The 22,392-nt window shown below is 39.8% G+C and overlaps 2 protein-coding genes across 9 annotated transcripts in view; one reads left to right on the top strand and one right to left on the bottom strand.

Moving 5' to 3' along the window:
• LOC105917892 (glutamate receptor 2) overlaps positions 1-19,566 on the bottom strand; it is a 104,257-nt gene extending 84,691 nt beyond the window's left edge. For 2 of the 5 annotated variants that reach the window (XM_012852835.3, XM_021310769.2), the window contains exons 1-2: positions 19,282-19,566; positions 7,374-7,514 (exon numbers count right to left, since the gene is read on the bottom strand). In XM_012852835.3, coding sequence (XP_012708289.1) covers positions 7,374-7,514; positions 19,282-19,351 — 211 coding nt within the window. In that variant the 5' untranslated portion in view covers positions 19,352-19,566. The remainder of the gene's footprint in view (positions 1-7,373; positions 7,515-19,281) is intronic. The other 3 variants (XM_012852837.3, XM_012852834.3, XM_012852836.3) reach the window with 3 other exon arrangements.
• Positions 19,543-22,392, top strand: part of si:dkey-9i23.8 (galanin receptor type 1) — a 114,896-nt gene continuing 112,046 nt past the window's right edge. For all 4 annotated transcript variants that reach the window (XR_004931001.1, XR_004931000.1, XR_002427089.2 and 1 more), the window contains exon 1: positions 19,543-19,631. The gene's annotated coding sequence lies outside the window, so the exon portion shown is untranslated. The remainder of the gene's footprint in view (positions 19,632-22,392) is intronic.

Below are 22,392 nucleotides of genomic sequence, written 5' to 3'. Positions count from 1 at the left end.
CCTTCATTGGCTACTTGATAAATCAATAATAGAATTTAAAATTCTCCTTCTCACATATAAAGCCCTTAATAATCAAGCTCCATCATATATCAGAGCTCTGATTACCCCGTATGTTCCTAACAGAGCACTTCGCTCTCAGACTGCAGGTCTGATGGTGGTTCCTAGAGTCTCTAAAAGTAGAATGGGAGGCAGATCCTTTTATTGGATTTTAGTTGGTGAACCTACTGTTCTCCAATTTTCCATTATTTGCTGTTATTTCAACTTTTCACTCTCTCTGTTTTTTCCTCTTCGCTGTACATACATCTGGCTTGTATTTCTTTCCTAGACACAGCCACCTTTGGTGCTTGGCTGCCGTTATCCTCTCTAACATAGAAGGCACTCCTATATTAGTGCTTCTGTGCTCTTTTTGTGTTTCTGCTCTGTCTTCTCAAAGCCCCAGTCGGTCGTGGCAGATGGCCGTTAACACTAAGCCTGGTTCTGGTTCTGCAAGAGGATTCTTCCTGTTAAAGGGGAGTTTTACTCTCCACTGTTGCTACATGCAGGCTCAGTATGAAGGACTGCTGCAAAGCCAACGACACAATGCAAGCAATGGTCCAATGTGGCTACACTCTCTTTCAGGAGGAGTTCTGCAGGTCGATGGCTCTATCCGGATACCCTTATTGAGTAAGGACTATTTAGCCAAAGCGGAAGTGCGTCAGCGGTCGCCATGATAAGTGCTGTCCGAACAGTGTAGTGAGTAAGGAAGAAGATAGGAAAAGGACCCTGTATGCTTTCTCCTGCAGCTAGTTTTGCCTAGCAACATCTCTTACGGGTGTTAAGAAGCCTTAAGGTATATAAGGACAGCTCCCCACATGGAAATCAATGAAAATGTCTTGCATCATTCATGTGCGTTTCCATCAGGATCTTGCTCTGCGGATGTTTTTTCTTTGGGAAAGGACAGGGAAACTGTTAAGAGTTGAAGGAAGGAGGATGGAGCCAATCACAGACAATCCTTAAGCCTGTTAGCAGTTGACAACAGTCCTACACACATAGTGTAACTGAATGAAAGAAATGGTTAAGATCAAAACGTATTCATGTGTTAGACTGGCACAATCAAAGTCCAAACCAGGACTTTATTGGATAGTGTTCTGACAGCAATGGGTTGAAAGATAAGGGGAAACAAATGCAGCTAATGTCCATGTTTTTTTGTTGCTGTGTTGCTGTGTTGAGGACTGATCCCTCAGAACAAAGGCTGCGCGTTCTACCCCTGACCTACCGCCTGACAGTCCCACCCAGTCTCTATGTGTACAAAGCTGAAAAGAGATTTCAATTTGCAAAAAATATTGAAAAGCCTATATTTTATATTCAGTACAGTCTCCTTAATGTGTGATTGACTTTATTAATTCAAGACTGTGACTGGCATGAACATAGACATGTCAAATCACGGAGGTAGGAACTCGTGTTAGTGTGACCTTCAATCATTTGAATTATGTGTGTGTGTGTGTGTGTGTGTGTGTGTGTGTGTGTGTGTGTGTGTGTGTGTGTGTGTGTGTGTGTGTGTGTGGTTATAGTTGTTCTTGCAGCTGAGTGAGGTGAGAACGTATTTTTTTATGTTTAACACCAATGTGAGGACCTGTTTTGGTAATAAATTGTGATAAATAAGAAACATACAATTTCCATCTTGAGGGATTATTGTGTTATAAGCGAAACACTGCTATCAATGTCCTAAGCAGTCTTTAAGACTGGATGGCTTTCTTACATTTTAATAGTGAGCCATTTCTCCAGCTGTTTGGTGAGCAAAGGAATTCTCTTTTCAAACCGTATCATATGTGTTAAGTACAGAAGTAATTAAAAGCATTAACAATGTGTTTCAAATGTAACTGAAAAGCAATTAGGGCTGTATGTTGGATCAGTTGGTAGCACTGATGCATTGCAGCAAGAAAATCCTGGATCTGAATCCTGGCCAGGAGCTTTTTCTGCATGGTGTTTTCCAGAGAAATCTGACAATGCCTGGGATCTCTTTGGGTACTGCGGCTTCCGCCCACAGTCCAGCATCATGACTGCTGGGTTAATTGGTCTCTCTCAGATATCCTCCTGTACGAGCATCGGCCTGCATGGTTGTTTGTCCTGTGTCTTTGTGCTGCCCTGTGATGGACTGGTGAGAATAATTTACAAACTGAGACTAATATTGTTTTCAAACCATATTAATGTCAGTTTGAGTTATATTTCCGCTGTCATTAGATTCACCAAATAAACTAAGCTGCATGTTTTTGGATTGTGGGAAGAAGCACTTTTTGTGGTGAGGAGATTGGTCCAACACTAAACCACAGAGTAGTCACTGATGGTTTATTATTTGCTGGTTCATTGATAGCCTTTTGTACACTAGGTCAGTTTTTGATTTATCATTTGAAGATGACTGCAGGGGCTCAAAGCCACAGACACACCCCAAGGCTCATTTGCAATGCAACAGTAAAACATAGAGGAAAGGAAAAAAAAAAAGAAAAACACAGCAACCTCCTCCACTCAGCAAAGGCTCAGTGCTTTCATTGCTATCACATAGAATCCTTTTAGCTGCAGGCCATCATTACATCATGCTCTGATAAGAGCACATCCTACTCTACGCATGAGCCTTTGTTCACACTGCTTCTACTCTGTTCACAATACTTACTGAATCAATGTAAAAGACTAAAATTGGTTTATTCAGTTTAGAATTGCTTAAAATATCATAGACTGAGCAGATACAAGTAATAGTAATAGTAAAACTTTTATTTTAAATAAAAGGTTACTACAGAGTCAAACACATACGTATTGTTTGAATAATGTTTTATTTTTCATAAACTGCAATAATCAAAAGTTTTGATTGTTTTGAATAGATGCATTAATGACGTGAGAGGTTTAGAAACATCATCAGCATTAATTACATAATCATTTAAGTTAATGAGTTTCTGTAAGGCTTAAATGTACTGTATATGAAGGCTTCACCCCCACCAAACAAGGTTCAGTGAAAAGTCTATTAGCAATTACAAAATTGACTTTTTGTTTTGCTAGCAACCATATATGACCCCCAAAATTGGCTATTCGGATGCCCATATATAAAAATGTACACCTTTAAGTTGAGCAGAAATTTGGAACTGTCCACACAGACCATAAAAATGTCTTCTGGAGAAAAGCTGAGCCACAATAACAACGTAAGTTAGAAGGAGTCAAGGTGAGGCTGTCGTACTTAAAAACAATGTACCACCTGCCAAGGATGGTGGTGGTGGTATCATGCTGGAGGCCTGCATAATTCAAAGATCAGTGTTGCCAATATAAATTTAAAACATAAAATAGTATATTGTACATTATTCAACAGAAACAGCAACAATGATTGGACATGTTTTCTTTAGAGAGCGCATTAATGGTCTACAACAGTAGACCATTAATCTCCAAACCTTGTGCTACATGAGCTGTAACTGTCAAACTCAAAGTGCTTATGGGCCACAAAAACAATGTTCCTTTTCCAAATAAAACACAACAATAATTGTGTCAGTTTTTTTCTTTTCGTTTTTACATATTAAGCAATAAACTTAACTTGCAATATTATGATGATGCTAACAAAGTAGCTGGTTTTAGCAAGAAAAGGGATTTAAAGTTCCAAATAAATAGACCTGATTTAATCAAGCCTCACATATTGGAAAGCAGGTGCTAAAATAATATGTATTACTGTTTGTGTCTTAGTTTATGGCTGCGTTCAGCAAAAAGAAATCATGTTCTGCCCTCTGCACACCCAGCTTCATCCATATATGGTCATTGCAAAGCACCTCATGAATGTTAATGTGTATTAAAAAATGTTTTATGTTGAAAATACAACCCCTGAGACAAACTGTCATAGAGAAGAGTATATTAAATGTGTAAATCAGAGGTATAAGCACAGATGTTGCCTACATTAAAATAACTTATTAAAAGGTAAACCTGATTGCTGATTTAAACGTCAGATGACAGCCGTGCTCCGTGTTGAAACACCTCTGACTGAGGCTGTGCGTTCAAATCGACACTCAGAGGAGGGAGGGAGACCAGGAGGTTTCCCCCACAAAGAAAAAAAAAAAAACCAGCCCACGTCGCCCTGGTGTACATCGGGTAGAGGAACGTGATGGTTGAAAACCCTGATATAATGTTGTGCAGACTTTGATTCAAGAATTAAGTTGGCTTGCCAGCGCAAGCGTGAATAGCACTGCAGGTTTGAATGCTTATGATGAAGTCGATCTATGATCAAAGTTTGAAATTGAATGAACTTGAACATTTGGGAGGAATCATCATGTAGTTTGGCTGCAATTCATCATTTTACCATCTGTGTTACTAGTTTCCCGTCTCCAAAATGAGCGTAGGCATGGGTCAGAGTTGCTGTGAAGGCTGCATATTTTCCTGACAAGTTTTATTTATAGATCCCAACTTTTGCATGGAATGTGACATACCTATGTTTCAGGCCCCATTTTGTGCAAACGCAAACTTTATAAAGGAGACCCCTGATCATGACTGATTACTTCTAAATGCAACTGTTTGATTTTTCTATGATATAATTGCAGAGCCCAGATAATAATATCTGGAGTATTTCCCAGCTTCAAGTCTTTTTGAGTGTGCGTGTGTGTTGTTTTAAAGTGTTTTAGTTTACGAATACATCAAATAATGGATAACATGTCTTTAAATTTGGCGAGGTTGGTAATTTTACAATAAGGTTACATGGAGACAAATTGTAGAAAATTGGCACTGACGGAATAAAACTTTTAACAAAAAGGTCTCATAATGGTCAGTTACTCTGATACATTTGGAGAATATGACCCTTTCCACCAATAATGTTACAGAATCTGGCAAAGACACTCTGTAACCTCCACCCCCAGAATAACTGGATCCTGGAACCAGGGTCCAAATTACCAGAAAAAGTAGCGTATCATTGTATAATTAAGAAATGCTCTACAACTGACCTTCACTTTACTTAATCATACTAAGATGTAAGCAAGTCATTATCTTGATCCAGGCTTTGCCCAATTCTTCCATGTGACAGATTTGTTATGATTTGGGTTTTGTTTGTTTTGCTTCTGGACTTTTCCTCAGCCTGTCACCTCTCAGCCACCAGCCGCCATCCTGTCAGCTCTGCCTCCGTCAATTAGCCCACATCCACTCCACCTGCTGCCAGTAATTAGACTCTACTCTTGTCACCTGTTACATCAGCCCACATACACCCGCCTCAGCCAACTCATCCCCGCCAGAACGTCACCTCACTTCGCCTCTCATGTCGGATCATCCTGTGTGACGTCCCCTGCTCTACCAGATCCTGTATGCTCAGCCAGCGGGACTCTTCAGTTAAGTTGCCTGTGTCTGCGTGCTGCAGAGTCCCTGCCGTTTGCTCTGCCGGTTCTGGTGCTTTCCTGGTCTACACCGCCTGTTCTGGTCTCCTGCTCATCCCTGCCTGCCTGCACGTTCAGCAGAGATTCATCTGACAAGTCTGGTTCTGTTCTCTGCCTCACCTGCCAACACTCATCTTTACAATAAATCTTTTTAAATGTATCTCTGTGTCCGGCTGAATATCAGGTTCACCAGCAGTAACCATTACAAAATTAGATTGAACTCAATCATCTCCTGTCCCACAGACTGTAGATGGCATTTTTTATGGCAATAAAACTTTTATGGGAAACCATTCTTTCCACCTTAGACAGAGCTGAGAGAGCCAGAAAGTTATCAGCTTCTGTATAACTGAAGTACTCTCTATCCTGTCCTAAGGCAAGGCAGTTTTTGGGCATCAGAACCGGCAGGACTCCAAACACCATTATCTGTTTGATCCCTCCTCTAACTTCTTACTTTATTTTTTTACAATGGGTGGTGTTTCTGTTATGCCTACGCTAATTTAAAAGTGTATTTAACTGTATAAAAAAATGCTAGAAATTGAATCACTGATGCATAACAGCTGTGACTGAAGGAGGATATTTTATTAATGTGAACAAGACGTACAACACCTCTGGTGGACAATGCTCAGAACTCTTGTACTAAATCCCAATATGCAGCCCTGATTTAACAAACATAAAATATACAGTGTTAAGGCAATTTACATTGGTTTGTTACCTTAAAGTTTTTGTTTTTTATGCTTTTTTTGTGTTTTTGTTGTTTTTGTTGTCGTTGTTGGTGTTTCTACTTAATGTTTTATTCACATGAGATACATGCCTTGTATGAAACATTAAAACAAACACATTTTGGAAAAAAACAAAAATAACAATCCTCTTTAATTTTTTAACAAAAGTAGAACATGTCTACTTCCATGTCTAGATGTCTAGTGGGTTAAAAATCAAACGGAGTTGACAGGATCCACTCTTTCAGCATCCTGTTGCCGTGACAGCGAAATTGAGCTACTATCTATAAGTTGTAGATCTGCAGTGAATCCAACTGAATCATTCTGATGATGATGATGATGATGCTTTTCAACTATCTTTATTTGTCCTTTTTGTTTCTTTTGTGTGTACATACTTCCTTCATTTCTTTAATCTTAATTTTGCTAAGTAGTTTAGTTAGGTTTCACTAGCCAAGTAGAGAAGACTTGTTGATTAAAATATATGATTAATTAAGATAAACAGCATTATATAGTGGTGTTCTCTGGATGTTTATTTCTGTTAATAAATTCTTCAACTTGAAGAGAAGTTGTCACTCATTTATTCCACATGTGTGCAGAGGGTTAGTTGTTAGCAGTGGTCAAATCACCCTTTCAACAATTGTCCTTATGTCAGCTATTTGGGTTGATATTCACCAGACATTTTTATAAAGGCTGAAGCTTTTAACAGCTTTAATGGTGACTGCAGCTATAAATGCAGTCTTCATGGAGCACTCTTCTGCCAAAAATGTGTTTTCTGTTGATAAATCTAACATGGGAACAAGAGCAGCTCCATTTAGTTATTTTTATTTTATTTTTTGAAATTCAGACATGGGAGGAAAGTCAACAGGAGAGATTAAAACAGCAATTTACCAATGGGATAATGAAGCTAACTAGTTAATAAAATCTGGACCTACTCAGATGTTTGTTTAACCTTATTTCAGACAACTATAATAAATAAACAAAATGTGAACTTTGTTTAATATATTTAGCTAGACAACTATGAACATGAACAATTAATTTTAACCTGGATGAACTGAGTAAAGGACTGGTTGTTAGGGGTGTACAGACAACAACACTAAATAAATATTAGTTTGGCAAAGGCACAATAACACACTTGTGTTACAGACACACTGTTACTTATTTTCTTAATAAAGTATATCTGAATATCTGAATAGAATTGCTAATGCCAATCATTTTTTACTTATTGTTGATTTTAAATTTAATTTTTTTTAATTGATAGACAGATTCTACCAGATGAAGGTAATAAATCAATACTTACAGCAATTAGTAACAGCAAAGCTGTTGGCCACCTCCAGGTTATCTATATGTGGAGTCAATCTGAAATCTGCCATCCCAAACTGAACCATTCCAACTCTGAACGCACTGTACTCCTGATCTGCACCTCTGGGAAATAAACCACCTAAGGGAAAAACAGAAAAAGAAGAACATTAGCATGGTTGTTCAGACCCAGATCACAAAATGTTTTTTTCAAAAGAAGCAAAATATGTAGTTTTAAAGAGATCGATTTTGTTGTTTTCCAAATGTGATGCCACAGATGTGGTGTTTGTAAAATCAAAATTACATTTTTCTGAATGACAAGCTACCCTGGTTGTTGGATGTGTTTATCCTGCTAAAGAGCAGCAACCTACATTTAAATCTATGGATCTATGAATGTTTTTAAGATGTCAGGAAATTGGTGAAATTCATTATAACCCTGTTAAAAAGCTTGGACTGTTGTATTTATTACTCCGCATTATTATCCATTTTATGGTACCCATATGAATAATATAAACATACATGTTGTTGCATGTTAAAAACATAATCTTATACAACAGTTTTACCCAAATTACATTAATTGCACCACCTGTCCTTAAATTTCTAATCTATGATTGTTAGGTGAGACTGTTCTGCATGGCCGGTTGTGTCTAAATGTACAGCCACTAGGCAACCTCTTGCTGTTTTTGGCAACATTAAATCTAATTTGGTGACTAATTTTTAAACGCCTTTTGACATATCAGACAAATGTGTTGCAAGGGGCATGTAAAACAGCAGCCCTCACAAGAAACCATACTAGACTTTTGTTGGGACCTTACACAACGTAAAAGAAGCATCCATACAGACTGGTAAGGAAAACATCCATGTATCATTTACTGTAAAGAACTGGGCCTGGGTCCTGTAATCACAACAACAGTTTTTTTTGTAAATACGAAGGCTGAGAGTGGTGGTGTCTCTGTAGTTCTATTTTTCAACTCTTTTATTAAGAGAGAAAAACACTTGAGCTGCCAGTCCAACAAAGCTCCTCTCTATACCCATGCAATGCTGCAATGCTACACAGATAGTCAGCCAAGATAGACCTAACAACATGTAAGGCCTTGAGCCACCCTGGGGAAATCTCATGCTGTCCCTGAAAACTGCTGCTGGGAATTATTGAACTGCAGCTTCAGCTCCCGGAATCAGCTGGTTTCTCAAAATCTCCCAAACTACTTCACAACAGAAGCAGAAGCAGCAGAGATGTGGAGAACCACAAGGCACTTCTAACACTGCTGGACTTTATCATGAGTCACAGATAAAAGTTCTTGAAACATTTCTTTTTAATTAAATTACTAATAAAAGTATAATTGCTTCTTTTCTTAAACGTTTGGTATCACATTACCTAACCAGGATCTAAGCATACATTCATTGTCTATTGAATAGTTTGTCATTTTGTAATAAATTCCATTCACAACACAAAGAAATGTTACAGATATATTACACAAAGTTCCAATATTAACACTGCATTTATGAATGATCAAAAAAAGAGTGCTGTGTGCTTTGGACACAAGTGCAAATGTGTGTCATGTCAGGATATGCCTTAGTTTCCCCATTGTTAGACAATACAAGTATTTTTATATAATATCATCAATTTATAGAATCCACTCTGCACTTGTTGTCCACAGAGACTCCCTTTCTATCCGTCTGCTTCCAAAGTCTCACTGCCTCTTTGCTGCACCATCTCCAGCAAGCTTTCTATTGTGGAGCATCCTAATGTGGTAGATGTCCCTCATACATAATGGATAGCCTGGTCATTATTTGTTAAAGGTTTTTAAAATGTTTATGAATTTGTTCTTTATTTTTGGAACAAAAACATGGCCGTTCACACAACAAATTATTTAAAATCCAAAATGTGGAGCGATCTCTGCTCTGAGATGCTGGGTACACTGATGTCACTTAGCGAAAGAAGAAAAGTCAGTTCAAAATGATAACTATATGTAACCACATCCCAAACTTCATCAATCAATAGAAACTAGGCTATGTCCTTTATAAAACACTGCTGAAAACAGCAGAATTAAGGTTACATCTTTGTGAGCGGATTGGTGATGGTCAACGAGGAGAAACTGGGTACCCTCCCAGAGACACAATATAAAATTCTGTATTTTTTTCAATCACCGATAATCTAGCATTAAAATGAGAAAAGGAATCTTTTGCATTCTACCTCAGCTCAGCTGCAGCTGTAGTGGTAGAGCTGGCAGAATGAGGTCATATTCATTGCCCTGAGCAGGGAAGTGGGAGTTAAGGCCATGTAGGAGAAGTATGGCTGCCTGCAGTGATGCAGAATCATTAGCTTCTGTATCTGGCCAGCCTTGGGAACCACAATAATGTTCTTTAATCAAAAACGAGATCCACGTAAAAAAAAACTAACATTCAAAATGTCTATTTTCACATATCTGTTTTGATGACCAACTTCCTGTTGTTTCACAGAGTTATGAAAAACATGAACATATTACAAATCACTGGAAATAATATAACAATAAACAAATGATAAAGTATTTCTGGAATTGGAGACTTAAATTTAAAAAGTACTTTTTAAATATAAGTTTGTGTATATTTATAATAACAATGGAAGTACGACACTGCGCATGCACATCAGGGGATAAAACAAGGAAGCGGCTAACAGCTATTAGCCTCTCCCGGCAAAACAATGAAGAATGGTCCATGATCCAGTGAAAAAAATGCAAATAAATAAATTAAATTACTCCACGAGGGAATAGACTGGAATAGCGCTGGGAATCCAGTATAAATGTTGGTGTTCACTGAAGCGGAAGCTAAAGCTGCCGATTGCTCAGATGTGACTGCAGAGTTTCAGTCACATCTGAGCATGTGAGTATATTTTCTAATATGAGGCTTGTAAAGTTGCTGTAGATCTGTGTATTTAATTAATAACGGTTGGTCTTCGATCACGCTGAGCTGCCGCTTTACTGCGAGGCATTGCAGAGGGTCAGCCCCAGTACTGGAATCTATTTAGCCTCAAAAAGGAGTATCACAACACTATCAAAATGGAGGCTTGGTGTATATATCTTTATTTTATCATGACCAAACGTTTTTTGGACTTTTTCTTTATTAGCATATAACGTGGCTATATACCTTTAAATGTATCACAATTAAGTTCTCTGCTCCGCAACCTACAATTACAGCTCACATTCTCCGCTTTTCTACCAACAGAACAATAGTTCAGGCACAGATTTTGGTTTCTGTATATCCTGATGTGTTGTGATAACTCACAGCACTACAGTTACATGAAAAACCTTAGTTTATTTATGCTGCTGGACCTTGACAGATGAAGAAGAGAGTTATTCAGTATTATACAATTTGTGTTGGAGGTTAAAAATTGAAAAAATATGAATAATAATAATCAAGCAGAATATGCTGAATGGTTCATAAATGTCCGTTCCAGTAAGAACAGAAGTTAATTATCTCCTCTTCAAGTTATCTTTTGAATGATGCACACATCTGTAAGCTGTTATGTTTTAAGCATCTATAATATGACAATTACTCAAAATAGCCATCCTGAGTGTTTGTGTATGTGTAGCCTCCCTCAAAAACTCAAAAGTACATACTATTATGCAGTGAAGATTGCACTTACCTCCTATTAAATGAAGAATATATTTTAAAATTCTCATCCTCACGTATAAAGCCCTTAATAATCAAGCTCCATCATATTTTAGAGCTCTGATTACCCCGTATGTTCCTAACAGAGCACTTCTCTCTCAGACTGCAGGTCTGCTGGTGGTTCCTAGAGTCTCTAAAAGTAGAATGGGAGGCAGATCCTTTAGCTATCAGGCTCCTCTCCTGTGGAACCAACTCCCAGTTTTGGTCCGTGAGGCAGACACCCCGTCTACTTTTAAGACTAATCTTAAAACTTTCCTTTTTGATAAAGCTTATGGAGGGACTTAGGTTATCAAGATCTATTTTTCACACTGCTGAGTTCTCGTACTGTTCCCCAATTTTACATTGTTTGTTATTATTTCAACTTTTTGTTCTCTGTCCTTTTTCTCCTTTTAGTAGGTACACCTACTCTGGCGTTCTGTTAGCTGTGACACCATTCAGTGAGGGCAGAACAATCATCTGCCACTACATATAACATTGAAAGAATTCCTGGATCAATGTGTGTTTCTGTGCTTTTTTGTGTCTCTTTTTATGTCTCTGCTCTGTCTTCTCTAACTCCCAGTCAGTTGAGGCAGATGACGTTCACACTGAGCCTGGTTCTGCTGGAGGTTTTCCTTCCTGTTAAAGAGGAGTTTTCCTCTCTACTGTCACTTCATGCTTGCTCAATATGAGGGATTGCTGCAAAGCCATCAACAATGCAGACGACAGTTTCTTTGGCTCTACGCTTTTTCAGGAGTGAATGCTGCTTGTCAAGACTTGATGCAATCGGCTGGTTTTCCTTAGATAGGAAACTTTTTGACCAATCTGTCAGTATATGATTGAATTTGACTTTGTAAAGTACCTTGGGGTGAGATGTGTTGTGAATTGGCGCTATTTAAATAAAATTGAACTGAATGAAAGGATGAGGGGATCACTCTTCTGCAGAGCAGAATTCAGGGCTGATATTTGGGCCCAAATTAGATTTTGTATCCAAATTAGATGATACAAGCAAGGATGGTTGGTATAACTGGGCTAGTAGGGCTAAGCCCTCCCTGGTGTTCACAATAAAAAAATTAAAATACCTAATATACCCAAATTAAAAATATAGGCCATCACATTTTGTCAAATTTACAACAAAACCGGTGCTAAACAGTCTTGGGAAAATCCCAAGGTCTTTCCATAGGGCAAATTTTTCATAGCCTCGCTCATTATAATGTCTTTCTTGGTTCAGAATGATTGACAGACCTCTCACCACGCCCCCTCGGTTTGCGACTCATTGGGGCTAATTTTGTTCAACCCAGGGTTAACCCAATGCCACAATTTATTCAATTAAGGTTGATGTATAATAACGTGCATTGAGCGCGAGTCTATGTGGGTGTGGTTTGGTGTAGACAGAGTAGGTACGAAGGCGAGCAAGATTAACATAAATGAGGTGGATTATTTATTTTCTCATCTGTTTTCCTTAATGTGTTCTTATAGTATTGTCTACATATCCTGGTCTTTATTTTGAACATTTTTACATATTTGTTGAAATCCTGATTTTGAGTTTTAAATCATTAGTGTGGCACCCTCCTATGGTTAAACGGTGGTCTTGCATTGAATTTCGAGTTTACATTGCTTTCAGTTGACCTGGCGTAATTGTGTTATAGTGATGTTGGTAGCTCTGCCACTCTGGGGTATAAAAGCAGCACCGTCTTAAAAAGAACAAACAAAGTTCCCTCCATCTTGTGCCTTCATAGTGAGCACTGTTGCACTTTTCAAACCCTCTAGCAACTTTATTCTTCAAAAAAGCAACTACAGACAAATCTACTAACTTTCAATGTGTTATTGGCAAATTTATGTGAAAGCAACAAAATGTTCTGCCGTTAGTGTCTTCTTGAGGCAGCCAGGAAAGCTGGTGTGAGACCGCAGTGAAGTTGGTATTAGGGTGGATATTGGATATTCGCGCTGTGCAGCTTCAACAGCTGCCAGTAATCCAGCATGGCTTACAAAGCAGGAAATAAATATGATAACATAACTGGACTGATTCTGTCCTCTATTGCCTCTGCACCGAGTCAGCACCTTGAGCAAACGGCTCAAACTGAAAAGGTTCTGGCCCGCTGGGCTCCACAAAGCCTCCCTCAACCTCTGGGGAAGAGAGGTGTTAAAAATCCTCCACCTCAAAAAAACGAACCATGGCGTAGCTACCAGCATAACTCTGCTCACTCTCCATGATTCAATATGGCAAATCAAGCTTGCGGGTGCTCCCCCCCCAACCCGACACAACCCCTTCCCTCCAATTCCTGCGTATCCCTGCCCGCCTTGATGGAGTTTTTCCAAATTTGTCTTGGGTTGGAAATATGCTTTTTAATGGGGATGAGTTACACTTTAAATAAGGTAGGCCTCATTTAAAAATATTGTGAGTCTTGTTTGATTTGGTTTTATTAGTGTGATTGTGTCAAGGAGTGTGGTGCAGTCTTATGCAAAGCTGTTTGACTGAGAAAATAATCTGAAATAATTATAGTTGAAACCCTTAATGCGGGCGAATTAGGTTGGACAACTGACAGAGCCTCTGTGTAAGCTAGGTTTATTGGGATGTTTTGGTGGATTTTAGTGGTTGTCTTTGCGCTTATAAAGAACATGTCCACTTAAAGCATACTTTTTTTATTTCAAGTTGCATGCTTCTGTTGTTGGATTCCAATCTGTAGCATTTTATTATATATCATAATCTGTTAGCCCACCCTAATATTATCACTACCAGCTGCCACTGGATCCAGGTATGAAACTCACACCAGCTGCTCAGAGTACACGGGTGCAAATGTAGAAAATATGAACTCAACTACAAGTATCTGTTCCTTTACATGCAAGGGGGCATATTTTGGCAGGGCAGCTTTAAAGGCGGCCGAAAATGCATCCCCTCTCTTTTAACCCCAAAAATTGTCAGACACATAAGAAACTCACACCAGTAGCTCAGTTTTTTGGCAGCCTTTAAGGCTGAACTGCCAAAAATGCACCCCCTGATATCCTAGAGCGTCTGAGTCAAGCTCTGCAGTCTAACCATCCAATATGTCCCCTCAAGACTTGCCTCTCCTCATTTGCATAATGAGGAAAAAATGCATACAGAAACATAAAAAAAGTACAGGCAGAAATAAACAGCGATGAGGAAATAAACAGGGTAAAAATTACAACAGGAAGAAGAAGAAAACAGACAAAAAATTCAAACATACACATATCTAAATACACTTTAAAATAAGTAATTAATGAATAAAGTAGAAAATGAATAGAGTAATAAGTAAATAAAGTAATAAATAAATAAACGAACAGGGCAATTAAGAGATATATACATGTATTTCTCATTGTATAATTTAATTACTGCCTAAATTTGTTTATTTTACTGCATTTTCTGTTCATTTAATTGTACGCTTATTTGTTTATTAAGCAATTATTTATTTCTGTATTTATCTTTAAAGATGTCAGAGTTGGTCTTCCATACTGAGACCTCAAGTGGAAAAGAGCAGAAATTGGTCATATGGTCTCCAACACATTTAGACAGTAAAGAATCTATCAGATGTTGAAAAAAGGGCCACCATAAAGGTCTGGACAACTGACAGCTTCACCAGACACCTGGTCAGGGCTGAAATTAGCACCAAGGAGGTTACATTTAGAAAGTACTGGGTAAATTTGATTAACTAACAAGCTAAAGTGTCAAGTTTGAAATCTGAACGGGAGAACAGCTTTCATTGTTTACAACTGCTGTCGATACATTAATGTTCCAAAGTACCATAACTGGCAGAACCTACCAAACGTTCTCTATAGGAACCCAGAGACAAACCTGGTAAACAGTGTCTTATTAAGACATGAAAAACCCAATCTGACCTAATCTGTATAATCTAATTGAATTTGACTTTGGAAAGTGCCTTGAGATGACATGTTTCATGAATTGGCGCTATATGCCTCCAGCATCTAATTTTCTTCCTGGAGGCTATGTAACTTGTCATGCCTGAAGCTTTTATTTTTAATATTGAAGCCCTGCAGGATAAAGAAAATGTTTCTGATCTTCTACCTTGCATCAACAGACACTACTGGACCACATTAACAATAGTTAGGATGAGGTTGGTGAAGCCAGAGCAGTTGAGGATGTGGAACCCCCTCTACAAGAGCAGCGGCAGATGAGTAGGTCTGAGCTGAACGTAACTAAGGAGAGACCAAGCAGAGCCTGATTCCCTTTTAAAGGCTCATCAACACAAAGACAGGCGTGTCTAACTGAGAAACAATTACAGCTGAACTACACAGTTACAGTACTTGAACTGGCTACCATATGACAGTGATCGTCACACGTCAACCTTGTGTTTTTATAAAGCACATTTAAGTCCTTATAAAAACACAGAAGGTAGACGTTCTTTGAATAGGCTAATAGAACGCTGCCTGATTGCAGCCCCAGAGGAAACAAAGAAATGGGTGAAAGGTCAGCTCTTTAGCCAACATCCATAAACATGCTCTGTGATGTTCCCTGCAGTAGAACAGACAGCTGACTCTTGAACTACCTGCAGTTTCCAGTTCCAGTATGATGATTTGGAGATGAATAATTAGTTTGCATGGAAATTTTAGGGCAGATAAAAAGTATTCAAGCACTTTTCTTCTAACTTATTTTAAATTACGTAGGTTTAATGTATTGTTTAAACTGACCAACAAGTTTGTTCTGACTGGAAGTAATAACATCGTTTAGAGAGGCCCAACCAGCAACCTGACTTTAATCTGATAAAACATCTGTGGAGCTAAAGCCTAATGCCCGCTACACAGTGCCATTTTTGGCTGTCGCAGATGAAAGACGAGTACTGTCGCACTTTGAGACAGGTTCTAGGGTGGCCGTTGTTAGCATCCTGTGACCAAAGATAACCTGCAATCAATATCTGACAATGTCACATATTCTGCTGCAACCTATTTGTACTTATCAGAGTTTATGATATATCCCTTTTTTTTTTTTTTTGCAGGGCAGCCCTGTTCCAGAGCTTCCAAACAGTGCTGCCCTGCAAAAAAAAGGTTAGATTGCACAGCAGTCACAAACCGGTAACAACTTCATTATTGTTCTCTTATTGTGGCAGCCAAGACCAAGACTGAGAAATAATTTGAACCCCCGTGCATTTTTTTCTTCCTGTTTGATTTTTTTTCTTGCCCCATCAGTGGACTTTGATATGTTGAACTGTAACAATTTTGTGAAAGTATTTATTTTACATTATTTATGACAGGGCATTGACCTTTGATTAAACTGATTCATCCAAAGGTGATGGAAGGAGGCCTTCCAACCTCAAAGACCTGGAGCTCATCACCAAAGATGGTGATGCTAAAAGAGATTTGCAATTAGAAGAGGGCTTTGGTTGCTTTAATGCCAATAAAGATTAAGAAGGGTATAAATAATTTGTGAAATGCCATTTGTAATAAAATGCTAATTAAAACAAATATTTTTTTCCAACCTAATACTCTTAACATTGTTTTATTCACCTTTAAGAACTGTCTAAATTCCTTTCACAAATAAATGTTTGATGAAATTAAAATATTTTTATTCAAAATTTGCCAGGGTTATAATCATTTTGAACAATGAAATAATGAATAATGAAGTTTTTTGCTGCAGACCCCCTTCCTTGCACCAACAGGTAAAACACATCCTCACTAACAGTTGCTCCCTTCATTTATTTTGCTCTGATAAATTATGCTTGCACCTAGTTTATGAAGAGGTAAATCTGAACTTTATTTCACGTTGATCAGATTCACCACAGCTGCTTGATGGCTGGTGCAAACCCGAGAAAACTAAATGCTGAAAGTGAATCAAGAGGTACTTTACCCAAGTAGTAGTTAGTTTAATGGTGTGCACACTTATGCGATCAGGTTATTGCACTAAAATTTCCCCCTAATAGATTACGTTAGCTGCATTGAAATGCACAATATACGCCAAATTAAAGGTAGAGAAGTTTTGAAATGATGATCATCGTGGTCTCAAACATGTTCCCTTTAAATAGTGGTATGCACACTTTAAAAGACATTTGTAGTTCTGCTGAGATGTTTCCATAACTTGTCAAAACCTCTAGAATTTCTCATAATGTACTGTGTTTTTTTTTGGGCCTCCACTCACTGTCCTGCTGTGGAGGAAGAAACATCATCAGCTCATCAACTACATGAGAGTATGCACGGATGTAGAGGAAGCAGCCGAGCGTGTCATCCTATCAGCTAGTTAAAATGACTTTAACCTGTGTCCAGTGCCTTGTGTAGTTAATGTTGCACATCCAGTCATGTGTAGACATGCACACTAAATTCCAAAAGTATCTCTGTGTTTGTAAACCAATAAGTGTGAGCTGATCACCCAGGATTGATTAAGTAGTTTTTATTCAGGATGAAATAAATATTATAAGCCAGTTTGAGTCACTGCACTTATTTCATCTACCTCCTCATCAGTAAATATGACACCAGGTTGTTTTCTGAGTGAAAGGGGTTACACACGTTACACAACAGTATTGATGTCAGGGCTTCCATTTTCGTTCAGTATCTAATGATATGTTCATTAGCTGCTGTGGATACTGTGTGTGGTTTTTTTTAATATGGCAGGTCTAATTCCTGTTTTGAAGTCAATCTAGTTATAGAAATAGTGACTCGACTCCCAGCAAATCAGCATCTGACAGCCTTCTAACGTCATGTCTTTGGGTTGACTCGCTGTGCTTGGAACCCCGTGGAAGCAGGTATTAAAAATAGTAACAATTCAACACAACCGTTACTAATGGTAAAGCTGAAAAAGCAAGTCGACCCATAACGAACCACTCTGAGTTTGTACTAATGGAAAAGGGGTAAAAGGGATGGATATGGTCAGAAACGACTCTTAGGTAGACTTTGGGATTCAAACAATACTCAGTTGGCACTAGGGGCTCAAAAGGTGGCAAGAAAATATCCCCCAGCAGTTTGAGCTGTTGAGGGTGAGGGTCTGTCAATCCCATTAGATGAGCAGTCTCTGGAATACTCAGACAAGCCCATTTGACGCCAACAACCGTGCCCATTTCACCACACTTGGATGTCTTAAATTTAATAGGCTTGCTTCATGTGACTGACACATTCACTATTTATGTTAACTAGCAACAGGTGTACCTAATAAAGTGCTCAGTGGGTATATTTCAATAACCCACAAACCAGGACTCTGCAGTTGAGAAGAAAAATGACGGATCCAATAGCAGATGACTGACAATCAGAGTTGAAGAAGCAGAACCAATGAACGAGGGCAGGTATGAAGAGAGTTGCATTGTACAGTTGAAAATAGTCTACAAAATAAAATCATAAATACAAAAGACAGCACCTGAATAAAATGGAAGATGAAAACAGAAACTGAACTGAGGACAAATCAGGACAAATTCTAACAGAACCACATTAGACATTAAAGGCTAAATAATAAATAACCCTGTCCTCATATACATGCTATCAATGAAACGTAACCAGGCAACTTATGATCAAACATGATTGGCTCAGAGCATGAGGGGGTAGCTAAACTTCAGCTGAAAAACAAAATCTCCAAGCTAAAACAAACATGGATGTAACAGATGAACTCTGGGAAAATACATCATGAAAAATAGTGAATAATTTATGGATAAACATAAATTGAATCACAATGGTAGTTACACGATTATATAAATGGGATAAACAACAGAATGAAATCAATCGTCTATTATTCAGCTCAACCTAACACAATATGAATTGGAGTTAGAATTTACCGGTAATTAGAATTTTAAGCTTTTAAGAAAAACGTTCCAACTTAACACACAACCAAGCGCATATATATATATATATATATATATATATATATATATATATATATATATATATATATATATATATATATAAACTGATAAGTTTGAATAATATATACATAAGTGAGGACACCTTCTCTAATCTAACATGATGTTCCTCTGCAGCTAAATCAAGCTCAGTTTAAGTCATCGGGGATGCTTAACTACAGAGAGGAGCTGCAGGCGTCCTCTCAGCCTGTCGGCTGTTGCTGCTGCGAAGCTTTCTGAAATTCTAAAAAGCATGTTAACAAACCAGAGACTGCGTCGACCGAGGAGCTGTCAGAAGGCCTCTCCTTCCCCACAGCAGCATCAGGACAGGGAGGAGAAAGGCCCACGGTGGGGGAGCGATGAATGGGAAGGAGATGGGAGCATGCAGAGGAGGCTCATTGATATGCATAGCGGAACAGAGAACGCAAAAAAAAAAAAAAAAAAAAAAAAAAAAAAGGAACGAAAGGGATGGCGTGGCGCCAGAAATCCAAAACCTACCGATCTGGACGCTCGGAGAACCGGAAAATGCCTGGCGGAATAAGAAAGTCATCACAAGGAGCAGCTTCATGGTGGTGTCCGGGCCCCTCACGCGATGCCACGTCAATCTACAGAGCTGTTCACCAAAGCATCACCGCCATCAGACGCGATGCGGACTCATAGTGTGGCTCCAGGTCTGCTGAGAGACGGCTCGGCCACTGCAGATGCTCTGATCTGGATCCGGGGATGCGCGTGCCGTCGCTGCCGCTTCACTTGCAGGCACGCGCCTTGAATCGTCGATGAAGCACGAGAGCAAAGCCGAGAGCAGCCGACAGCTGAAGGTACGGCGGTGATCAGCAGACACAGATGAGGTAACACCGCCAGGTACTCTAAAGGGAGGGTTTGCTGAAGGGACGCAGTGTGCTAGAAAACCTGGAGTCCTCCATGTGGTTCAGATAGTTTCTAATATTATTTTTAGACAGTGACCAATTCCACCTGCGCGCACACTCTGCCAGCCAGAGGCGTCGGTAAGATCCGGAAGCATTGGGGGCTCAGCCCGCCCAAGACAAACATTTATTTTCTCATGAGGGCAGCATCCTTTTAAAGTGGTCTAATAATACAACATGTCATCCATCAGTTCTCTGCCAAGGCTTTTTGTTTTTGAATGACTGTGGATAAGTATTAATTAAATTAAAAATTGCACATATATACGGCAATCCTTTCCCTTGGTTTTGTTACTGGACTACGAAAACTTAGATTTTGGAACTGATGAAAAAGTAGCCCAATTTGCTATAGGCTATTAGATAGTGAAAACATGAGATATTGAAGAAAATTAAAAAAGCATGTTGATCAAGAACCCTTTCACACCTGGCTTGAATGTCCATCCTAATCATGTTTTTGACCTCTGACATCAACAATGTATCTTTCTTCTACACCGCTGCTCCTCTTCCAGGTTTTTCTTTTGTTTGGGCCATTCTCTGTATCCCTATGGATGGATGGGTGTGCAAAGATCAGTGGTAGACCAGCCTGTCTGACACCAACAGTCAATGCGGCATTCAGAATTACTTAAATCCCTTTTCTTCCCCATTCTGATGTTTGGTTTGAATGTTATGGAAGTCATCTTTATCAGACCTAGATGCCTGAATGCATTGGGCTGCTGCCATGATTTTCTTGTTGTGTTAACTAGCCATTGAACAAATATACATAAGGTGGTCAGCGAGGGCACGTTTCATGATGTTCTTGTAAAGCATTTAGGTTGGAAAAGCATCCAACACAAAGAACCAAACACATTCAATGACTGAATCACAACCAGGTGCTTAATGATAATCAGTCATTAGCCTCTGCTGTTGTTTTGTTCTGTGTGGATTTACACCTGGCAGCACTTCTTTCCATCACAGTTCATTGGTATAGTGAAAAAAATGTTTAATCCTTAAATATTCTCTATTAAAATAGTGTGAAAACTCAAGTTTATAGGAGGAAGAATAATCATTGTTAAATTTGGGCAATCCTGTCATTTTCACATGATGAATATTACATAGCTGTTAGGAGCAACAGATGCATCACTTTACTTCTCATGAAGGGCATCCTGCTCGTCTCAGCTCCACTTTCTCACATTACACATTACAATGTGTTCGTAATGTAAAGTCCTAACAATGTTATCAGAGGTAAAGGGCATGCAGCTTCTGCAGGTAAGAGGCATTTCACTTTGGGAGAAATTGTGATCGCTGATTGGTCAGTTATTGATGAGCCTCCAGAAAGTTTCAAACCATCTTTTATCTGCAGGTTTCCATCTGGGTGAGATGGAAAGATTTGTTTCTTAAAACTGATGAGAAGTCCGACGGTTGACTAAAACATTTAAACCTGGGATGTAAACAGAAAAAAACTGGGATTAACCCAGGGAGATTGTAAAATGGTTCAAAAGGTGCTTGCTCAGGGAGATACTGAAGTTCTACCCAGAACGGTTGACCATCCGGCAGTGAGACGTAGGCGGTCTGCTCCTTAAATATGCACCTGCTAATAAGCAGGTCCGGATCAGGTGGCGCAGCTGGCAGCACACAGCCACTCCTCCAGCAGCAGTCTTCAGTCCATCAGCACTCCCACACTAAACAAGCACTCATAGCCCCAGGATTATCTGTCCGTCCGTCTTCTTCCGCTTATCCGGGGTCGGGTCGCGGGGGTAGCAGCTTCAGTAGGGAGGCCCAGACGTCCCTCTCCCCGGCCACTTGGGCCAGCTCCTCAGGAGGAATCCCAAGGCGTTCCCAGACCCAGGACACGCTGGAGAGACATAGTCCCTCCAGCGTGTCCTGGGTCTTCCCCTGGGCCCCCTCCCGGTGGGACGTGCCCGGAACACCTCACCAGGGAGGCGTCCAGGAGGCATCCTGACCAGATGCCCGAGCCACCTCAACTGGCTCCTCTCGACGTGGAGGAGCAGTGGCTCTACTCTGAGTCCTCCCCGGATGACTGAGCTCCTCACCCTATCTCTAAGGGAGAGCCCAGACACACTACGGAGGAAACTAATTTCAGCCGCTTGTATCCGGGATCTCGTTCTTTCGGTCACGACCCAAAGCTCGTGACCATAGATGAGGGTAGGAACGTAGATCGACCGGTAAATCGAGAGCTTCGCCTTTTGGCTCAGCTCTCTCTTCCCCACAACGGATCGGTACAGCGCCCGCTTCACAGCAGACGCCGCACCAATCCGCCTGTCGATCTCCCGCTCCATCTTCCCCTCATTCGTGAACAAGACCCCAAGATACTTGAACTCCTCCACTAGGGGCAGCACATCCTCCCCAACCCGGAGAAGGCACTCTACCCTTTTCCGGTTCAAGACCATGGTCTCGGATTTGGAGGCACTGATTCTCATCCCGGCCGCTTCGCACTCGGCTGCGAACCGCTCCAGTGAGAGCTGTAGATCACGCCCTGGTGAAGCCAATAGGAACATGTCATCCGCGAATAGCAGAGACGCAATCCTAAGGCCACCAAAACGGATCCCCTCAACACCTTGGCTGCGCCTAGAAATTCTGTCCATAAAAGGCGGAGTCCAACTCTCACCGGAAACGAGTCCGACTTACTGCCGGCAATGCGGACCAGACTCTGACACCGGTCGTACAGAGACCTGACAGCCCTTATTAAAGG

The sequence above is a fragment of the Fundulus heteroclitus genome, chromosome 5, assembly GCF_011125445.2.
Source record: "Fundulus heteroclitus isolate FHET01 chromosome 5, MU-UCD_Fhet_4.1, whole genome shotgun sequence".
In the NCBI taxonomy this organism is placed as follows: Eukaryota; Metazoa; Chordata; class Actinopteri; order Cyprinodontiformes; family Fundulidae; genus Fundulus; species Fundulus heteroclitus.
This window is presented reverse-complemented; position numbering and strand designations above follow the sequence as displayed.